Source organism: Tetrao urogallus (assembly GCF_951394365.1).
Source record: "Tetrao urogallus genome assembly, chromosome: 11".
Classification (NCBI taxonomy): domain Eukaryota; kingdom Metazoa; phylum Chordata; class Aves; order Galliformes; family Phasianidae; genus Tetrao; species Tetrao urogallus.
In genome coordinates, this window is record NC_136824.1 from 3,189,293 (window position 1) to 3,211,467 (window position 22,175).

A 22,175-nucleotide genomic window follows, 5' to 3' on the forward strand; every position below is an offset into this window, starting at 1 on the left:
ATTCATGCTGCACAGTTCAGCTACTGTCCTCCTTTCTTACAGGAAGAACTTGAATTGCAGAATTTAGCTTAGCACAGTTAGGTATTTTTTTCCAGTTCATGTGAGCCAGATGGAAGAGTGACTTTAGGAGGAGTTCTGAGCTTCTTTTCTGGCTCTCTTTATTGAATAAAACAACCCACTTATTGTCATTTTTTCAAAGGAATTGTTTAATCTTGCTAATGAAAACATACTCTATGATAAAAGTGATAATGACTGAGAATTTCAAAGGTCCATAAGAAGTCAGAACACATGCACTACTTGATTCAGCCAATGGCTAAAAATGGAGAGGAAATTTACTTCATTGCCATAGCATGCGATTTCAGTACATTATCCAAGACTTAGTGTGATAAGGTCAGATCTGGCCTTGGATTTGAATGGCAGCTCCTGGAGTGAGTTTTATTCCAGTATAGCTATGTAAACCATCCTGCTAACATCTTGTAACATATCCACAGGTGAGACAGATCTTTCTTACTGCCTGTATGGTCTGCAGTCCTTCTCATGATTTTCCAGGAAAGGACTTTATGAATTTCAATGTGTAGATTTTATTTAGGCAGCATCTTGTCTTTGAAAAAAGGCTGAGATCTACTGAGCTCATTTGAACGTGTTTTTATGTTTGGCCAGAGTTTTAGGGTAAAACTTAATAAGTCCAGGTAATTTAAAGCATAGCATCTTCATGCAAAACCTTTTAATAGAAGGAAGTATGGTGTCTCTTGAACTTCATAGGACAGGCTGGGAAATCTCATACTTGCAAGCCCACATGCAGTGAGCTGGGTAATTATGTTCAGTTCTTTTTGCTGACCTATTTCAAGTCCTACTCTGACCAGGCAGCATCACAGCACTCTCTTAACACACAAGATTGTTCTACCTTTCTACGAGTGTGTGCAATTTGTGCTGAAGTACTTATAAACCCCTTGTTTTATGGCATGGTGGCAGTTTCTTCAGGAAGCTGCCCACAAGTGCCAGACACCCTTCAGTGTAGATCATGGAGTGCAAGGAGCAAAATTTGCTGTGCTTTGTTTGCAGAGCCAGCCAGCCCCTGAGGAGAGAAGCTTCTCTAGCAATGGCCTTTTGCCATTTACTAATAGTTCAGCTATCTGTTGTCACAAGAAAAGCATCTGTTTGCTTTACCAGTTTATATAACATAATAAGTCCTTAAATAAACCTCTGTCAAGTTGGCCCTGGGAACTCAAGCGGGTGTGCTTTTGCCAGCTCTGTCAGGAGGCTGTCATTAGTCTTCTTTGGGAGGGCTGGAATGCCAAGGTGTCGAGACACAATAAGGCTGCAGTGAAAAATGAAAGCTGGGGCTGGTGTGTGGTCGTAGCTTCCAATTTTGTTTTGTTCCTATCCGATTTTTTTAACACGTTGATAGTTGTTACATTTTTCCTAATTTAAGCATTCTGAGATTTCAATACCTGCTTTGCAAGAGGTGGTAATAGTTGTTCTTCCAAGCCTCTGGCAAACTGATTTCTCATTTCTAAAGAGTTTGGTGTGAAGGTTTCGGGTTTGTTAGCAACAATCCTGAGCCTTAAATACCTTTTCCTATAAAGCCCAATTTCATACTTTTTATTCATGGAAGAAGTACTTCTAATCTTTCTCCATTCTTTTTTTTTGCCACACTCTTGAATTCAAAATCCTTTCTTGGACTTGAGCATTTCAAACAACGCATTCCAGCTGTACTAGTGTGATTCTCTCACTAGCCTTCCCTTAGGGTGAGGAAAGCCACAACAGAGATTATGGTTTCTTGGCTTCCCTTGGGCTAAGGAACTTCAGAAATGTACATGATGCTTTTCTGTTCCTTTTCATAGCAGATGGTGCTGCAGAGCAGGTCTGAGGATAGTTTCTAAATGTTTAGGCCTAATTGCTTATTAAAATATATTCAAACCATTAATTTAGTTATAAAATACTTCTCTTCCCGTGCTTGTTATGCTCTCACGAGGGTTCTCATTACAAAATCTCACTTGAAGTGGTATTACTTAAACAGTGAGCGTCAAGGGTTTTTTTCCTGCTTCTGTTTGACAAAGATCCGTGGATCTCTGTCAGGATACGTGGATGCCAGTGTCATATGTAGCATCTTCCTGCTTTAGTGAGATTCAGGGAGACTGGATGAGATGTGGAGGGATAACAGAGAGAAGATAAAGTCCTTTTAAACCTGTGTTGGATTCCAACCATAACATGGCAGAGTTGACAGTAATGTGTTTAGCTGAAGCCTGTTTACCTGGCTGTTGTGTGGGAAATCCTGAAATTCTTTTTTTCTCTACCAACATCTGTCACTGTCTGTTTAGTCCTGCTTCTCTCTTGTCCTTCTGTATTGCAGTGAAAGAAGAACTGAGAATTTCTGGCTATAGATGATCAGTTCTGTGTTCCCAGGCAGTGACCCCACTTGTCCTTTCCTGCCACTGTTGATAATGCAGTTCTCTTCTCAAAATGAGAGATTCATTATCAATCCAGGTGCTGAAGTCTGACTTCCTAAAGACAGTCTCATATATGATATTGCAGTACTCTTTGCATGCAAAATCTGAAGTATTAAATTAGATAGTAAGACATGGAGCTGATTCACATAATTACTTGTAATCTTGTAGCAGCTCTCAGTGTTGCTGTCTGTGTTGTCATTGTGTAGACTGCACAGCAGTTAAATAAAAAACAAAATCCCTCTACTCCTGTGATATGTAAATTGTGCATCACTGCTTTTTCCTAGCATGGAGTCTGGAGGCACAGGATACGTTTGACTTCTGTTCTGTTTTGCTTTCTAGGACAGATTTCTGCGTACACAAAGACGAGCCTTGTGACACTGTGGGTAAGTCAAAGAAGTAGGGGAGAATATTTTGATAGCCAACTGTATGCTGAGAGGAGCTTTTGGGGCAGTCTTTCATTCTTTGATTTAACATGATGCTGGGTTTGCTATTCTGAATACCTCTGTGATGCAAATACAGATTAGTAGGGGTGCAAACTATAGATAATCCTTTAAATTCTAACCCTTCTAGGCACTGGAGGTCTCTGAGTTTAGGAAGTAATCTTAAGTAACCTTATGTTTTTGGAGCAGATGTAGAATTAGATAATTAGAGATTAAGAAATTGTCTGTTAGTATGTCTGTAATGTTCCTTCCAGTGCTCCCTCACCTCATTTCTCAGAGAAGGATTTGCTAACTAATGAATGTATTTGCAGCTGTAAGAACCTGTGCAACACTCACAGATCAAATTGGCACATAGGCATGGAGAAGAATACCTCATTGTAGGAAAGCCAAGTTAAATCTTCTTTTCCGCCGCCTGCTTCCTAACTGCCTTTAATCTTACCCAAGCCTGGATTCACAGAGTCCTTACATCCTCCACGATCCATCTATTTATTTATTCTACTTAGGTAGCAGTAATCTTCACTGTTTCTGTTCATCTGGTGTGTTTTTTTTAATCTTGACAGTAGCAGCAGTGTGTGGAGGTATAACTCAACATCCTCTCTGTAATGATTACATTAATTTTTTTAAACATGCCTGAAAGTCGAACTGCCCGCTATCCCACGTACTGTGTGAACTTGGAGTGGATCCTGACTTTCAGCTGGTCTTAAACTTCAGGGTTTGCAGAGGCACTTGGAGACCATGAGTCTCTACTACCAGCAGCAGGTGATGAGGGACGTGGGGTATCCTCAGCAGTTCTGGGGCTGCTTATAGAAGTCGCATTTCAGAATGCAGACCCTTCCCTCTCTGTGTTTTGGAGTCTGATCAGGTGGAAGGAAATAAAGAGCTGAAAAATGCATACGTTTTCTTTTTAAACGTGAGCAAGGCTTATATGTTTAAATTTTCCAATGGGAATCTCTCACATTGCATTTGTTCTTTGTCCAATTGAAAACACACTTCTGCTACTACAGAGGAAGGTTTTTTGTGTCTGCATCTGAAGATGCCTGTGGTAAGATATAATATAGAAATAAAGAAGAAGAAAAGCTGATGGAAGATATATGCTGACCAAGGTCAGGGCTTTTTCCATTTTTAAAGACAGTGATGTTGAAGATCTCTGTTCAGGGGATGATGTAGACATGCATGACAAAGGAAATGTTTTTTACTTTTTTTTTTTTTCCTGTTTGTAAACTACCCAAATACTTTCTTGTGCTGAAGTCTATGGCTCTAGTGGAAAAAAGTGGAAGGTCAGAGTGATAAAGATTAAACTTGTTAGATGCTATTTCTGCTGTAGTTTTTTGTAGACTTTGAGAAGATGGATATTCCAATAAGGGAGAACAGTTTGGTCTCTTTGCTCTCTTCAGTCTTGCTTTTCTTTACTTCTGGTGCTAGCATCTTCACTTCTGCGTTTCCTATGCCCTGCTGTTTCTGTTGTTTGACCCCAGAGTCAGTGTCCAGATCAAGTCTTTCATCATACCATTTACCTGTGCGACCTGCTGTAGGGAACCTGCTTTGGCAGCGGGGTTGGACTCGATGATCTCTGGAGGTCCCTTCCAACCCCTACAATTCTGTGATTCTGTGATCATAAGATACCTGCTTAATTTTTTTTTTAATACTGTTGAATTAAGTAAAAATTTTGATGGCATCCATTTTCAAGCATTATTGCCTGTGCCCAAGTTGGTGAACTGCTGCAGTTGTCTCACATCAACTACCTGCTGAGGCCCTTATCTCTGTGTTGCATATTTTGAAATGTTTGTTCAAAACTCTTACAACTAGGAACTGTTCTGGTAGGCCTGCAGTCTGAATGGAGTCCACCCAAGTTACACTATATGTTGATATTTCATCTGTTGCTTCCTTGAGAAATAGCGCTTATGTTTGGAGCCTGAAAGAAGATAACAGTTCTTCTGCTCTCTTGCTAAGGAGGAATGCAGTAGTGTGGTATGAAATTGGAGAATGGTGGATTTTTGGAGATTCACATCCAGAAAAGAGTTCATGTTTCTGAGTTCTTACACAAGTGCTAAAGCCGTGAGATTGTATCAGATAATTAAGGGCCACATGTCTAATTGCCAATCAATCGTATTTGTGATTTGCATGGAGATCATTGACTCTGCATTCAGTATAGCAGTGTTTTAACTTCCAAATCAGCAAATGTACCTACAAGAGCAAGAAGCCATTCCAAAGAGTGACATTGCATTTGGTCTTGAAGATGACGCTGAGATTACAGCAAAGTTCTGAAGAACTGCAACTTGCTTTCATTCCTTACCTTGCACTTCCCCTTTGTATGTGAAGAACTGTCTCACCAGATGTGTGTGGTTTTTTTACCCTCTTATGGATAAAGCTGACCATTGCAATGTGATGCACTGCTGCCTTTTAAAGGAAAAAGTACCTTCTTGGTGAGCAGGCCATCTCCTAAACTAGGAAACTGAGGCTGCTGCTCTGTATGAGGTGTAGAATCTGGATTGTAGAATACTGATTTTCATTCTCAGCTCTGGCATTGGAGCTCTGTGTGACATTTGGCAAGTCACTTATGTTTGGAATGCTTCTGTCTGCCTCTATGAAATGGGGATTTTAGTGCAAAGCTACAACAGATTGTATGGCTTAAGTAGTTCATGTATAAAACTGTATGATGCATATATATAAAATGTATAGTGCAAATGTGAGTCAGCAATCTAATGTTGCTTAGTCATATACAGACTGTTAGACTAATTTTAGTGCAAATAATCTATTTAAAGCATTGTAAGTATTTGGGGGGGATGGGGGACAGTGCTTTGATTTCTTTTTTTTTCTTTCTATATGTTGTGAGAAATATGCAAGCAGAATTCTTGGTGGAAATATTGAGACTCAGCTGTTGTTTGGAAGTGGGATTATGAAATTTAAATGGTTTATAAGAGGTGTTCATTTGTGCTCAAAAGATCCATACTGAAAAACCTGTCTGGAATCTTTGCTTGCTATGCAGACACAGAGAGAAAACAGCAGCAGGAGGTTTGTATTTGTATTCTGGCAGGGGCCTCTCTCTGAAACCAGTTGCTCTGGGGACTTGGTTCAAATTTTCTAGGCCCAGCTGCCAAGGTAGTGTGGAAGGTTACATAATGGCTGAAACAAGCTCAAAAATTGTGAAAATATGTAGGTATGTCTTTGTGGGGTGATACCCCACTGACTGTGTCAAGTGACAGAACCACATCTGTTTAAGGAATACTTTATTAATGCTGATTGCCCTGCTTGGTTTTGTGAGTAAGCTGTAAGAATGAATGAATTCAAAAAGGAGGGGGAAAGAAGGAAAACACTGCATGCAACACATTTGCCACAGTTGTGTTTCAGTAGTCTCAGGCGCTGGTACCTCTGATAGGCTCTGCAATTGGAGAGCAGGAGGTTTGCTTTGTGCAACATAACCTTGACACACACCAGTCAAAAAGTTTGCAGTCTGCTGCTGCTTCAGGCTCATCTCTCGTGATGCGACTCCAACCAGCTCTGCTGTTTCCTGCAGAAAAATCTTTGTTCCAATTGAGCTGCCTCTAAGCCAGCCAAATTGAGAGTTTAATGTCTAGCTATTAATATCAAGCTGCAGCTTGGAGCCTTGCACGTTGTAAGGATCCAACCTTTCTGTGACATAAGCAGATTGAGAATGCCCCTTTCGTTCAATATTTCCACTGCTAGTGCCAAAAAAGCAGCTTTATGGTTAGTTAGGAATGATCCTGCATATTTCAAGGCAAAGCTTGGACTTGATTCCTCAGTGTACATGTTACCCCAGATCCAAGCTGAAACTTCACTGTATTCAGCTAATAGTAAAAGTAGGGGCAGTATGGAATTGGGAAATGGAAAATGAGAAAGTGTCTTAAATATCCTTAAATTGCCCTGGTTAAAAATGTCTTTACCTCTTCTGCAGTCACATATGCTTTCTGTGGCTTGATGCTGGGGAAAAGAAAGCAGGATGCAGTGTATATACTGCAGACAGGCAGGCTTAGTTGAAGAAATCACTGCCTGGAGAAAAGCGAGCATCAGAGCAGAAGTGATTGAGAAACAGTTTTCCGAGCTGTTTCCACAAGTGAATCAGTGTGTTGGGAAAACAATCCCATCCTCCTGACTGGCTTTAACTGAAAGGCTCCAAGGTAACTTATTAAAGGGGTCCTGGGGGTTATAAATTCATCTGTAATTTGTGTCCTGTATTTATTTATTTGCCTCTTCCAAGCACAGACTGATATGCGTGTGGTTTTGGGTTTGCCAGTGTTGCTGTTCGGTAGCTGTGCAGATGATGTCCTTCTGCTGTCCTCCCAGTCATACTGGGTCATACTGTGGTCATTTCTTCCTTTCATGAGAAGTGCCATCATGGAGAGCTGCATCCTATGGTGCTATTGGCTAATTTTCCCTCCCTTATCAATTACACCCTGCTCTCTTATGAGTAGTTTTCCAAATCTGACACTTGTTCTACACATCACTGTAGATTTTATCCTTTGTATTGCATGTAGAGCACCTGAAAAATGGACAATGCATTTTTAGCTTTTCCTTGCTGATTTGCTTGTGCAGTCGGGTGGTTCTGTTCTCAGCAGTAACAGTTCTTATCAGTCCTGCCTGTGCCCTGCACTGTTCATTTAAATCTTCCTCCCTGCGTAATATAGATTGCAGTCCCTTAACAGTGTCACAACAGAGAATTAATCCCTAAGGAAAGGGAAAAGACTAGTTGGTTTGCTGTGAGTGGAAAAGAAAAGGAATTCTCACATTAAAAACATTTTCCATAGTGGTTCGTGTTGAATGTTTCTGTATATTCCAGGGCGGGTTTTTATTTGATGCCAGAATAAATAGAAATACCTGCTGCTTAAAACAATTCATTAGAGAAGCAGTGCCTGGCTTTAGCAAAAGCCTTACTGAGACTGTCCTCCAGACCAGAATCAAACACACTTCAGTGCATTAAAATGAACATACCGTCAGTTAAAATGTCCCTTAAAGGGACACTCTGTAATTAATTTGATGTTTGTGAATGAGCAGGACCTCACAGCACTGCAGATTTTCCTATCAGTTGTGGCTGTGCATGGCAATGTAGAATTAGGCTGCTGGCTTTACAAAACCAAAGGGAGCCATGCTGCAGTGCAGTGGAAGACTTTCTCTTGCCTTCTGGTTGCTAAGGAATAAATACTCGGCTGCACAACTCAGACAGTGCAGAGCTGTGCTATTGGACATATTCATCACTACCATCTTTTGTGCCCCACCCTTCCCTCAGCGCCCTTCCAATTTCTTTTCACCAGCTAGCAATCTCTCCTCTTCTAAGTTCTTAACAGAAATTTGTGTGCCAGTAGAGTTTAATATAGGATTGCATACATTTTAATAGAAACACTGGGATGAATGCAGCCACTCAATCACAAATCCCTGCTAACACAACCCTTGCTCTTCCTCGCTTCAGCGTTCTGTTTGTGCTTTTCCTTCTTGCTTGTTTTGGGGACACAGTTTCAGCAAGGCTGCTTTGCGTGTGCACAGCTGTTCAGTCTCCAGCTGTGAGCCTCTGAAGGATAAATCTAGCTTCCACTAGATTCATTGCATGAGTTTATTCCTAGAGAGACTTGTGGCTTGGGGGTACCTGAGATGTCTTTGGAAAACCTGATGTCCTGAGGCTGGTGCTTTGTACTTCCTGAAAATTAGCTGTCATCTCAATTAAGCTGTCTCTATTTGGGCATTCAGAATCACTGAAAGTTTGTAAAATCTCACAAAGAAACAATAGTCTGTGAGAGCCAGAAAACAAAACCTAATAGAAACAAAAGTGAAACTGACCAGTCTGCTTTTGGAAAGGCAAGTGGGAAATACAAACAAAGGCCGTGTACAAACAATCTGTTTCTGTTTGTCCAGCCTGTAAAACAAGAAAATAAGAAAGCTGGGCATGCCAGTTTAAGCAGACTACCTATTTATTGTGAAATACATCAGCTTTCTCATTGATTTATATGAACACTTATGATGTGTGCAGCGTATTTAGTTGAATGAAGTGTTGATACTGTTTTGTAAAGACCTATTTTACTCTTTTTGCTGTTATGGAAAATGAAGCGTTTGAATTTTGTTTGCTTTTGGTTTTGTTTTGCAGCTCAGTAGACTTGTTTAGATTTGTCTTTATTCATTCCATGTTCTCATGTCAGTAGTGGATTCTTGGTCTCCTTAGATGGGAAGTAACTATGGCAGAGAGATAGTAGCCAAACACCAGCAGCTTGGTTTGGATCCTTTATGTTCCCATCACACATAGAAAATAAGTAATTAATCAACCAGTCTGTTCTGTTCTGAAAATTAAGCTGTTAGTGCCGTTTTCTGAATTTCTGGTTATATCAACCTTTTTTTCATCTTCTCTCTGTTTTTTCATGTCTTGCAGGGGGAGCAATTAGCTTATGTAATTAAAATAAATGAAAGCTTTTAGTGGAGGGAGAGTCAGTGACAGATCTTTCTGACCATTTGTCACTGCTCCCCCTTCCATATGTAAGTAGCTCTGAAGCATCACAGATCCTCTCCTGCTCTCATGACTAATCCCCTTCCCTTGCCTTTTTGTTGAAGGTCTGTTTGTCTTTGGTGGTGGTTCAGAGATCTTAGAAACTCTTGCTCAATTTTGTTCCTTCATCTTCTCTTTTGTTCAGCTGGGGCTGGACACTGAGAAGCTGCTCTCCTGGGAGAGGCCTGGATGGTCTGTCTTCCATCACGCTAACCGCATGACTTGCCCACTGGGGTTATGGAATTTCCCTGCATTTGCTACACTTCGTTCTTCATAAACCTCCAGCAGTTCCTTATTAGTTCTCCTCCATACATCATTTTCTTTTTTGTAGCCCCAATATGTATTTTCACTTTGTTTTCTAATTATTTTTCTGTCTGTCTTATTGTGACTCCTTGCAAAATTAATGCAGTATATTTAAGCTTATCTTTGCTCAAAAACTTCCCCTTCAGCCATGGTCTTGTTGATGGCTTTTAGTATTGTGTTTTTGATAAATGCTGGACAACAACTGCCCAAAATGCTGCAGAAAGGAATAATATTATTCCTTTACCAGACAATGTATTTAAGAGTAAAATTCCTCCAGGCCGTCGCATTGCCTTGTTGTGCAAGGTGAATGCTGATTACTGTTTGAATGGAAGGGTATCTTCAGAAAACTGACTGGTTGCAAGTATTGTGTTGAGGTAGTTTCCTGTCAGGAATGTAGGACTCCAAGCCAAATCCTAACCTGAAGTCAAACTGGTGTGTGCCTAAGCTCCTTATGTTCCCTTGATTAGAAGGAGTATGTCGTGAGGGAAAATGTTTGCCGTGACTTTGTTGGTATTTATTCTGACTTTATCCTTTCATTTCACCTCCATGTCATAGCTCACTTTACGTACTAAATCACTGTGCAGTTCGATTGGTACAGGTGCAAACATGTTCTGCATTCCACTCTAGGGCCATTTACGTCTGTGTGAAATTATATAGACGTGTACACAAAACACCTGGGAATTTTAGTCTCTAGTCTCCTAGCTCGAAGGGAAGATATCTATGCAAGATTTCTCTTCCACACCTTCTCAACCCCCGGCCCCTTCCTATGTTTAGAGCTTTGACGTGCAATCACTGCAGGGAAAAGCTGTCTTGTTATTACTGTTTTAATTAACAGTTCCCAATGAACATATGTGACAGTGCCTCTCAGAAGTAGCATAGTAATTTTCTTCTAGCATGGAGTAAAAATAATCAAAACCTTAATTGAAAAAGAATGCTTTTTCTTTTGTGCAACAGGCACTTCTCGTATTTTGAATTTGTATGAGTAATGCTAGAGCTGCTGAGTTACAGTTTTACCTCCTGGACAGTTTCTCTGCCGTGATTGTTTTCTAAATTAGAGATGATTTGTAGGACACTGCCTGAAGAACCAAGGCTTTTCTTATGGCCGAATTCCATTTAATCGCGACTTAAAGAAATCTCTGCTGTTTATCTCTGAAAGCAGTCTTTGTATTTGCAAACAGGCTGAAGGCAGTAGTCTAATTGATGTCCAGCTAAGCACACACTGCCAAACAAATGTCAAGAAAAGCTCTGGAACTGCTCCTTGCTACTGTCTGTGAGAAGTTGAGAAGTCTTTGAGGCAAGCACGAGCAGAACAATTTTGGTATATTAGATCTGTAGACAGACAGCTTCTGTTTCTTAGGGTATTTCTGCTGTTGTCCCTTACCTCTTCCATGTCAATGGAGGTTTGCATATTGCAGGCTTTACATGCTTTCTGCACTGCTTCACCAACTTCACACCTAGCTCCATAACTTCCCGTTGCTGAAGATTTGTTCCTCTGGAGGATTCTTGCAAGAATGAATGTTAAAAAATAAAATAACCTCTTTTGCTTTCATAGCTCATCTTGCTTCCTTCTTTCTCTTTTTTTTAAACATAAGGCTATAGAAGGAGAGATGTTTGTTTTCTACAGCGCCAAACCTCCTTGTCAGTACCTTATAAATAACCCATCGCTCGCTGTTGATATCTGTGCTAGAAATGCCAAGACAAGATTTTCCACAGCAGAAAGCAGGCTTTTCTGCCATGACAACCATTCAGACAAAGTGAGCTAGGAAAACATGAGTCAAGAGTATTTGCCCATTGTTTCTTATCTGAAGACAGGGAACAGATTTTGCACATCCTGACTTCCACTCCAGTGCCTTACCTGCTAATTCATGGCATCTCCCTGTTAATCAGATGTTGTGGGTATTTGTTTTTGTACATGCTGCTTTTCTTCAGTAAAATTGAAAGCTCTTCGCTGAGAAGATCAGAACGTTTGTCTGTACTGTATAGAGAAAAGGAAACCTTTGGATTTGAAGAGGCATGCTAAAGGATAGAGCTGGCTGGGTGTACCCCACATCTCTTGAGTCTCAGACCTGGTCCCTCAGCTGGAGGCAATGCTATCTCTTCTTAGGCTTTCCCAGTGTGAGCTTGGGTTCTTTATGCAGCATCTGGTTCTTCAGGTCAGTAAAACAATGATTCAGCCCTTCTACAGACCAGAGGTTTGAATTCCTTCTTTTTGTTGCCCACGGCTTTGTTTTTACCTCTGTTCACACATTCCAGCCTGGTCAGTCAGCTGCAGACTGCAGTCAAGTACTGTTTAAGAAAGCATGGTGCATTTATAATTGAAAAACCTCTGAAGTTTTTCTTCTTCCCCTGTCAGACATAGATGGCTTTTATCCAATTGACTGCTTTTCAGTGCCTTTATCCTTTGCTGGCTTGAAAACATTTCAGATAGTTTCTATTGTTTTATAGACCCTGTAGCTAGAAAACCAGTCTGTGTAAAAACATCTGTATGTAGCTGTGCAATAGGCTACAGGCGTAGGGCAGTAAGGCATGATTGCATTCATTGTAATGTTTGCTCCACTGAATAATCAGAAGCATTCCAGTTGCACACAGGATATGTAAGAGTAGAGGAAGGAAATGAAGGACAGTTGTGTACTGTGCTTTTACATTTCTTTTATTTTGCAGCTTCCAAGACTAAAATGCAATTTTGAGAGCAGGTTTAAAAATGCAGAGATGAGATTTTTACTGGTGATAACCAAGAAAGCTGCGCTGAGAAGTCGGCATAAAACACAAGAAAAAATATAGTTTGTTGGCAGCACCTCCCCTAGAAAAGGAAGTTTGACCTTCACTGATTTTTCATTTGTTTTTTTTTCAAGTTGGTTTACCATCTGGTATCATAATGTAGTATAAAAGCAGCCTATTTCACAGGGTGTCTGATCATGGGAGGATTTTGCTATTCTAAGTGCACTTAGATTTAAAAATAAGTTTAAGTCCTTGAAATTGTTTGTTTTGTTTTGTTTTTTTAATCCTTTTGGACCTTCTGATGCCCCAGCACAAGCTCCAGGTTTCTTGGTTGTGATTATGTTGCACATAACGCAAATAGGAATTGGTCATGTGGCAGGACTTCATGCCACTGAAAGTCTTCTTTGTGTTGACCAGCCTGGTGAAAATGCAGTAGGAACTGTCCTCCAGTACAAGCTCACAGCACGATCTCTAAATTCAGAGGTAATGGAATACCTGAATTTGACCAGATCTTCCTTGTGGAAAACAGTGGGGTTTCCTATCAAGCTACAACCATTTTAGAAAGAAAGGTGTGGAAGTAAGAGACAGTGAATTTTTGACCTAAATCTAATTTTGACTAATTAGACCTAATTTGGACCTACTGTGAATGTCATACATGCCTCCTATGCATACACAGCTAATTTTGGTTTTCACTTTTAGTTTCTGGGAGATTTTTGTCCAAACCAAATCCAGTGATTCAAAGGACAGCTTACAGGTACATGCAAATATTTATTTGGACTCGGGTTCTCCTATACATACGTTTAAATTTCACTTTCAGATTCCTACAGTCAGTAAGGGGTTTGTCTGCATTAGTGTGACAAGTTTTTTTTGCCCTTTCAATCAGCTCCTAGAACTGCACTTAACCTTTAGAAAAAAAATAAAACTGCTAAATCCAATCCATCAAATATGTTTCTCCTCCTGCGTTCTTTCAGCATGATTTGTAGAATGCTAAGGATTTCTGTGTTTGCTTAACTTGGAATTAGCGTTGCATTTCTACTTTAGTTAGTGGTCATGAGCAGTCAGCAGGTTGAAAATATTTGTTGGCTTTGTGTAGTTGTGTCATACATTTTTGTGTAGCCATTTTGACTGATCTGTTTGCATTAAGGCTCTGTCTGGCCATAATTAGACTGCTGGGTACACGTTAATGTTCTGCTGAGCATCTGCTTGTTGGTTTTACTTATGTCATCCATCAAGCTCAAGCATGTGTAGCAATATTTGCTCTGTAGTAGACAAACAGAGTAAACACTGCAGCTCTTTATAAGTAAACAGAGGCCAGTAAGTGAGGAAACTGTGTGGATGTTTTTATTTATTGGAATATTAAACTGTTGCTCTAAAATGAATCCAGCAATCTAATCAGTCTTCAAAATACTTGAGATGACAGAAAAGGAAAAATTGAAAATAGAATTTATTTTAGAATTTGTTTTATATCTCTGTTTAGGAAACCTCGAGACAGCATTCATATTTCCAATCTTGTATGTCTACGTTTGTCATCTTTTCTGGTTATGCCAGAGGGAGAACGTCAGAGACAAGATACTGTCTTTGCCTTAGTCATGTCAGGTTTCAAGTATGGATGATTAACTCCTGGTTATGCCTGTCCTGCAATGTGACTCTTGATCGCTTCTGTGGAAATACTGCTGCCACCTTGTAAACCCTTCACTCACCTCTTAGAACTGTCTCCTGCCTTGGATTTCAACAAAGCAGTGCTGGTCAGAGTTTATCTGCTCTTCTAGATATTTTTTCCTGTCGTTTATCTTGAGAGACCTTTACCAGCTGAACCGTAAACTGCTGTGACCTGAACTGAATGCTTGCCTAGATTGTAAGAATTGGCTCTTTTGTGTGTTTATTTAGTTCAGACACTTGATGAAAGTTGTAGTAGCCAGAAAAAAAAAATTGTATTAGTCTTTGTCCTTAGTAGGGAATCTTACCAACCAAGAATATACAATAGTTGGTGTTTGGGTTGCCTCATGTCTTTGGAGCTGCTGTTCACACAGGAGATTTTGTCAATGATGATTTCTGATTGAACATCTCAACAAAATTTCTCTTTTCTATTTTTATCTTTATCTTTGCTGTTTGATGCATGTCCAAACATAGGAAAGCTGTAGTCCTTATTTGTTCAATGAACTGGTGTGTTTACAGAGATGCAGAATACTCAGGCATGCACTGGTGTCTCTGAGCCATAGCATGGTCTGGAAGGTGAAGTAAAAAGCTTTCTGTTTTTACAGTGAATTAAAAAAGCAAACAAAAAAAGAAACAAAGGCCAACCTTCTGAGGATGGGAGCAAAGTAAAAAGCCAGGAAATGGCTTAATGCTCATTCTCCACAGCCAGTGGCAATAATCCTATTGATTTCAGTAAGATTTTAATCAAGTTTATGGTGACTGTGATAGGTGGTACAATTAGATCGGAAGTAATACATGTCCAGCTTGTTTTTTTCTGTGAATGCTATGTAGCTATTTATGCTGTCATTAATCTGGAGGCTTTGTTGGGAAATTAATCTCATTACATGGCAGCTGACAGTTCACTGCTACTGGACACCAAAGCAAGCTTGTACAAAGGTGCACTATCTGCTTGGCTGGAAAGCACAGCTGTTACCATCCTAAATTCTCTCCACGAGTCACAGTTACTGAATGGGGCTTGACAGCTGAAAACCCACTGCCCCGTCCACTGTGCTGCAGATTCAGCACATGGTTTTAATCAGGAATACATCAGTTTGATTCAGGAGTGGAAATGTCACCATATAGCAGAGAAGTATATAGAAGCTTCTGCACTTCCCAGAGGTGTTTTATTTAGAGGGATATGACAAGGGACAATTCTCCCCTTGTCAGTAGTTTAACATAAAAACCTAGAGCAGTAGTACATGTAGGTATGGGAATGTCTCACTGGCCCTCTGCAGGATACAGCATCAGTAAGATTCTTCAGTGCTGCCTGCAATTGCTGTCCTCCCGTGAGCCTCATGTACTGCCGTATCTGAATTCACTCTATAAACTTCAGAGTATAAAGGCCTCAAGACTGAGACTGACTTGTATCTGAGAGGCCGCAGGGACTCTTCTGGCTGCTATCAGTCTTTGCAATTTGCTCAGCAGTATTCATCCAGATTCATGTTTTCTTTCAGAAGGAGCAGAAGTTTGAACATGAGAGACTTCCTCTTACTGAGTGTGTGAAAAGTTCATCCTGATCTTGGTGAAAATTTCTCTCTAACTTGTGCTACTAAGTTCTTTGAAGGTGTCATTTTATTTTTGAGTAATTTAGAGAGAGGTACTAAAGAAACTAGATGCAGGACATACCAAAAATATCTTCACATTACCTCTGAAATTAGCCTCTACTTCTCCTGGCACTGTGATGTTTTATGGCTGCATGACATACCATGCGAGTATTCCCTTCCTATGGAGTAGAAGTAAGAGTGGGCAGCTCTTTTGGGGAGTCTGGAGGATGGCACTTTAGATTGAGTCATTTAAACTGATGATTTGTATGGAGTGTGTGCACTTTGTACTTGTGTCTGGCTGTACTCCTGTCCGTCTTTACATAAGTTTTTTAATCCATGGTCCAACATGATCCAAATTTGAAGACGTGTCGCAGAAATATTAGAATTTTTGGAAATTTCTGAAAGAGGATAAAGTAACTAGAGGAGAAAGCCTCCTCCCTCTAATGCTGCCACTGAAGGGAAGTTCACATCGCCTACATGTACATCAGAAAGCCCCAGAGCAGCTGTGTGAAAAATCAAGCCATTAATTTTGCAGTGAGAGGTTTTTTCTTTTCTTGTTTTGTCACCTGCCCTCGCTATCAGGCAGTCTGACTGTGGTGCTGTGTGAGGAGAGAAGCAGAGCAATGGCAGTCACTTCGTCTCCTCTTTCTGCCCAGTGGTGGAAGGATTACGTTCACTCCCTGGTACTGGAGCAGAGGTAATAGTGCTGAAGAATTAAAGACAAGCTTCAAGCTTTAGTGTGGTACAGGTTTTTCAGCCTGAGTCCTCACTTCAACAGAGTAACTCAACCCTATTAACTTTATCAGACACAAACTCTGGATTTTGCAGGTTTCTCACATCAAGCAGGCTGTGAGGTTAAATCAGCACTCGACAAAGAATTAAAACAGAAGGGCTGAACCAAGAACTGTTAAATAAGCTTATCAGTGCATGTGTTGGCTGGCAGTTTGACAAAGAAGCCAGGAGCTTAGATAACTCTGTAAGTCGGGATGTAGGAGCTGTAATTGAGAAGTATCACAGAAGCAATTTGGAAAAGCATCTGTTCAAAGTTTGATTACTGTGAATCATCCCATTCTGCTGGCTGGCTCTGCTAGTCGCCTGAGCTGCTCTTATTTTGCCAAGAGAACAGCTTGACACGCATACGGTGCCTAAAAATAAAATACACTTTAAATGTTAACATGTTTCGAAAGTATAGATTCATTCACTTTTTGAGAGCAACAATTGCTTAGTCATTCTTTAAGAACATGGAAAGAATTTAATTGAGAGCTGTGGAAGAATGCCATTCATCAGCAACACAGGTGTTCAGCCATCTTCAGAATTGCCTGGTTCAGCAGACTGATGAAACTCTCCAGACATGGAAACAATGCTTGTCATACACTGCTGAATGTTGTTTAAGTGATTGCAGGACTCATCCTTGCTGATTAATCCACCTTTTGACCAACATGATGGCAAAGCTGTGTGGCTCAGTAAGGCTTTTGAAACTTTTAAAAGTATATTTTAATTTATTTGAATAGCTTCATGAGTTTTATTGTTTGCAATTATGAGAAAGTCAGGATCCAGCATTCAGTTCCAGTTGTTCTATTAGCTCTTAAATCAGATGCTGTTTGGTACAGAGACTCCAAATATTTTTTCTGATATATTTCCAAGTCTGACCTTGTCTCTTCATTCTGGAAAGGAGATACTGTGGTATTTGAAGACTCCAGGATCCCTGCTGCTGGATTCCATGTTCCTCTCTGTTTTGCAGTCTCAATAAAAGCTCTGATTTGATCTTTCTTTTTCATTCCCCTTCGTTCTGTCTAAACTCAGGCCCTTTGTTGAAGCAGATGGCTCAGATGAGTTGTAGGAACAAACTGTCAGATTCAAAACTGGAAGTCATGGAACTGAAAAAGCACTGTGAAAACAACCTGTGTGGGATTTTGAAACTCTATACAGTTTGCAAAGTTGCAGCTACTACAGGTAATGCCAGGATTGTTTTTTGATTTCTTATAGGAGCATTACCTTCAGATGAGAAGTTCCCTGTGAGACAGGATGGATATTAATAAGCTGATACTGGTATATGTGCAGCAGAGCGATGATCATGCACTGCGGTCTCCATTAAGCGTTTTGCTTTCTGATGGCAAATGCAATTTTTTTCCTTTCAGTCACTTATTTATGTCTTGAAAGATGCAGCTTATTCCACTGGTTTCCATTGCTTGCTTCCTTATCAGTTCAATTATCTGTCCTTTCCTTATTCTAAATGTCACTTCTTTTCACACACCAAGGCAGAGGCCTTCGTCCCTGAATATTTCCATGTCCTTCTCAGGCCTTCTTGCAAGCTGGCTCCTACCTTTACTCAAGGCAGCTCTTATGCCAGAAACACCTGACCTGGGACTGTGGATCCATTTCCCTGCAGCATTTAAGCAGCCGCAAAAGTTCTGAGAGCTTATCTTCCCTTCTGATCTTATCTCTTGTCCTCCTTGACCCCAGCCTCCCACAAAAGTAGTTCAGTGTTGCTTGTGAGATCAAAGTCATGTTTCTTGAAAACTTCTAGAACATGGTTGTTATCTCCTTTTGCTGCATTTGTCATCATCTCCTTTCATTTCCTAATCTGTCCATCTTGTTCACTCAGTTAGAATTAGGCTAGGCTCTGTATATTTTCCAGCACTCTTTGTTGACTCATCCAGTCCATCAATTCCTCCCCATCTAGAGTCCTTTCAGATCACCTGGCTAACTCTTCTCTTGCCTTTTCTCTTAACAGGAGTACAGCTGTTGTAATTTATCTTACTTTGGATAATTAAGCCTATGTATTTCCACATGTGTGCATGAACGTGCAGGCTTTCAGCACGGTGTAATGATGCCTATGAACAGATGGTGAATTAGTTGCCTGGGTTTGAGAATCTGCTTTTGGGAATGGTCGTTTGATTTGAGCTAAATATCCACAACCTTATACTAAATTATAGAAACAGGAGTGCAAAAAGAAACACTGTATTTTGCCTGCTAGATATTCGTATTCATCAACAGCCTGAGCTCCAGTCGCTGGGGAGGGAGTGGGAGAAGCTCTTTGGAATGTGTCGGTTAGCATATCAAAGTAGAGTAAACACATAGATGATACCCTGCTTCCGATGCTCCAGTTAATAAAGCAACTCCTCTTGTCAGGTTGGATGAGGAGGATTTATTAATCTGCTGTCATCTGAGGAAGCAGTGGTTTGCTGAAAGAGAAGAGTAATGTTAATGGGTTATAAGATGTCACGCTGAACAAAGAGCAGATGGCAAATAAAAAAGGATATTTCTTTTTATCTCCTTTGCTGAGGTCTTAGATCCTAGTATTTTATTGTGAAAAGCAGAAAAATTAGTACTAGGAATAAATTCAAGTGGTTGTTTCATGCATTCCTTTGCTCCAAGACAAGATCAGTGGTCCCTTTGTAGCTCACGATGGATATCTGTTCTACAAGGCTAATCACTGTGCTTATTTCCAGCTTTCCTTGCCTTCCTGTGAACAGTGTACCTCTTTTCAGCTGCAGTCATTAAGGTGAATGTTTACATTTGTAATCACAAACCTTTGATGGAACCAAGCCATTGGAAGGGAACGCTGTTTTCAAAGATGCCCATGCCAAACCTGGGGGGGGGGACGACGACGAGGGGGTGGTTAGGAAGTGTTCTGAAGGTTATCTAGTCTTTACTGGCAGAATGCAGCATTGATTGTATGGTGTGTTTTTGTAGGCCTTTGTTAGGGCCTCTTATAGGCCGAAAAGATGTTAGACTGTGTCAGCTCTCCACCTCATTTAGTTTGGTATCTGAGCCAACGTGCTACTAGCAGTGTGAGAGGTTAGGCTTTTCTGCCATGCTCCTGAAGGATTCCTGCCTCCTAGCATTTTTATTCAGTCTTTTCCTTCAGTCTGAAAGGAGGGTATTTGTGATGCAGGAGTCTGTGAGAAAAAATATGCTCAATATAATACTGGTATGGTTAAAAGCTGAAAGGCCAAAGACGTGTAGGAAAACAGATCTAGGCTTAGTGAACTGACTTCTAGGTGTAAACTGTGTGCTTAAGTAAGTAGAGCAATTTCCTGAGTTCAGAATACGCTTTTGAGTCGCATGTTGTGGATTTAGGGGAGGACATTTATTCCTGAAGTCGTAAGAATGCTAATCTCTAGGGTTTTTGCCTGGGCAGCCCCTTGAAGAGACTGCTGAAATCAGTGAATTAGCACAGTGTAAATTCAATGCCAGTAGCGTTAGAATAAGGCTCTTGACTTCGTGGGGAGTGTCTGTGTGTGGGCTAATCAGTAAAGGAGCAGAAAAATGACTCATCCTTTGTACTGAGAAAGCCACAAGAGGGTTCCTGGGAAACACAAAAGCCCTGCAGAAACATTGAATGCTAAAGCTCAAAGTTGGCCATCCTGGGGAAGAGGTTCCTCCTGTTCCATTAATTGCTGTCCTGCAGGGTAATTAAACAAGGAGGAACAGATGATAGCAACAGTGCTTCTTTCTGCACTAATTATTTGCAGAATCTTGCCGCCTTTGGAGATCTACTGACATTAAGATGTTTACCTGCACCGAGGCTTTGTTGTCAGAAGTTGTGGCATGGCACAAGTTACAGAAAGAGCGTGTAGACAAACCCCAACTAGATGTGAGCTTATCTGATTGAAAACAGGTGGAGCACATTCCTGCAAGGAGTTCAGCCTACGCTGGAAGAGCCCCCTGGGAAGCTGTGTTGGGCTTCAGGAGTGCCATGACTTACATTTGGGTGTATCTCCATGTAGCCATTACAAGAAAACTAAGGTGTGTGGTTGAATCTGGCTCTTACAATTAGTCCTGGTCATTTGAAATGCAACCCAGGGGTTGGTAGAACCAGGGGTGCCATAGCAGTTCAGTAAAGATCCCATTATCCGAAAAGTATCCGCTGTGAAAGCTAATGTGCACTTTGTTCATTTGTACCACTAGGACCTTCTGTTCTAAGGAGTATATTATCAGCTGTAGAAGCATCTGAATTATACCCACAGCTTGCATTATAGATATAAGGGAGAGATTGTATTTGTTAGTCTTTCAGGGTGTATGTATTGAAAATCAAGGTATTCAGAAAGTAACTACATGTTGTTTAGCTATTTATTTTCCTTACTTGGCTTTTGGGAAAGTGACAGTGTTTTCAGAGTTACCAGGAAAAGATTTTATTGGTTCACTACATGACATCAGTCAGTCTCATAGGGAAGGTTTTTAGCCACAGAGTACTTCGTGTTCTGAGAAAGCATGCTACATCTCTGCAGATCATGCTGGTTTGGAGGCAAGAGGCAGAGTTTTATAGAGGTTGTGCTGAAATTGAAGTTAAGGTGGATTCCCCAAAGTAAGAAGAGGCTTTTGTGGGGGTGAATTTGCAGCAAGTTGTATGAAGTTGTCAGTACAGACTTCTTTCTCAGACGCTCTGAGGTTCAGCTTATTTTATGTTTTCTGTTCTCTCTATGGCTGGAGGCATCCTAATAGAGAGGCCTCTGAAGTGGTAGTTGATTTCTAGCAGTGCCTAGAGATAAGTTATGTTGCATGGTCCTTGGCATCAGAAACTTTTCTCTAAAAATGCTTAATAATGTTGGTTGTTACCTTGTTTTCCTACCTGACTGTAGCTTCCTCCTGTGCTTTGGATTTTGTAGTTCCTTTACTGGTGATTGGCAGTGACTGCATTGCTTCCAGTGTGGTTTTCATTAAATGCAGTGACAATGAAAAATATTGCAAAGCAAAACAGTTTCCATACATTAATGTTAAATTCTAATGGAAACCATGTTTTTACTGCAGGATTAACAGAAATTGGCATCCAAATGGCTATCAAGCACTACACCAAATTAATCTGTGCCACTAAAATTGCATATCTGGCCTTGAATTAGCACATAAAATGAAGGAACATCTCACGCTGTTAGCTTCTTCTGGATGATACCTGGAAACCAATGGAGCTGGAGGCTCTGTAGGACAGCGATGGTAATAACCTTAAAATCTAGACTACAAGCTGGAGAGACTCCTTCTATAGATACTGTTGTTTTTCACTTGGATACGTCTGCCTTCTTGGGACCTCTATTTATTCAGCTGTAGAACAGAGAATGTGTTGGAGGCAGCTTAACAGGTTCTTCCTCTGTTGTTTTTTTCATAGGTAGACATCATAGAAAAAAAAAGTATTTTTCATCTTTAAACGTTGCAAGCACTGAAAGATTCCTTTGGTGACTGACTTGATGTGAAAATACAAGCCTCTGTCAAACGTATTATTGCAATAGAATGGAAAGGCAGTGTGAATGATTTGTAGGATTTTCTGATTTTACTCCTGTAGGATGTTAAGAAAGGCTATGGGAGTGTAAGTGATGGCAGTGTGTGAGCTGCACAAAGAGAAGAGTTGTGAGAAGATGAGAAAAACATCAGTTCAACATCAAATTTGTAATGGTGGGGAATGGGGGGTTTGCTCTGTGCATATGGATATGCAGCGAGTCTTCATCTGTGCCAAGCAGACTTCAGGACTTCAAGTTTGGCTCTCTTCCCAACAGCAAATATATTGAGAAGAGGAAAGCTAGCCAAGTTTTAATCAAGTAAAAGTTCT

The 22,175-nt window shown here is 40.5% G+C and overlaps 1 protein-coding gene across 1 annotated transcript in view; it reads left to right on the forward strand.

The window, feature by feature from the left end:
• The window catches only part of ADAMTS17 (ADAM metallopeptidase with thrombospondin type 1 motif 17), a gene marked incomplete at both ends in the record, with an annotated part of 165,463 nt that overhangs the window by 35,862 nt on the left and 107,426 nt on the right, over positions 1-22,175 (forward strand). The window contains one exon of the mRNA XM_079541061.1: positions 2,790-2,833. Within this exon, the coding sequence (XP_079397187.1) occupies positions 2,790-2,833 (44 nt within the window). The remainder of the gene's footprint in view (positions 1-2,789; positions 2,834-22,175) is intronic.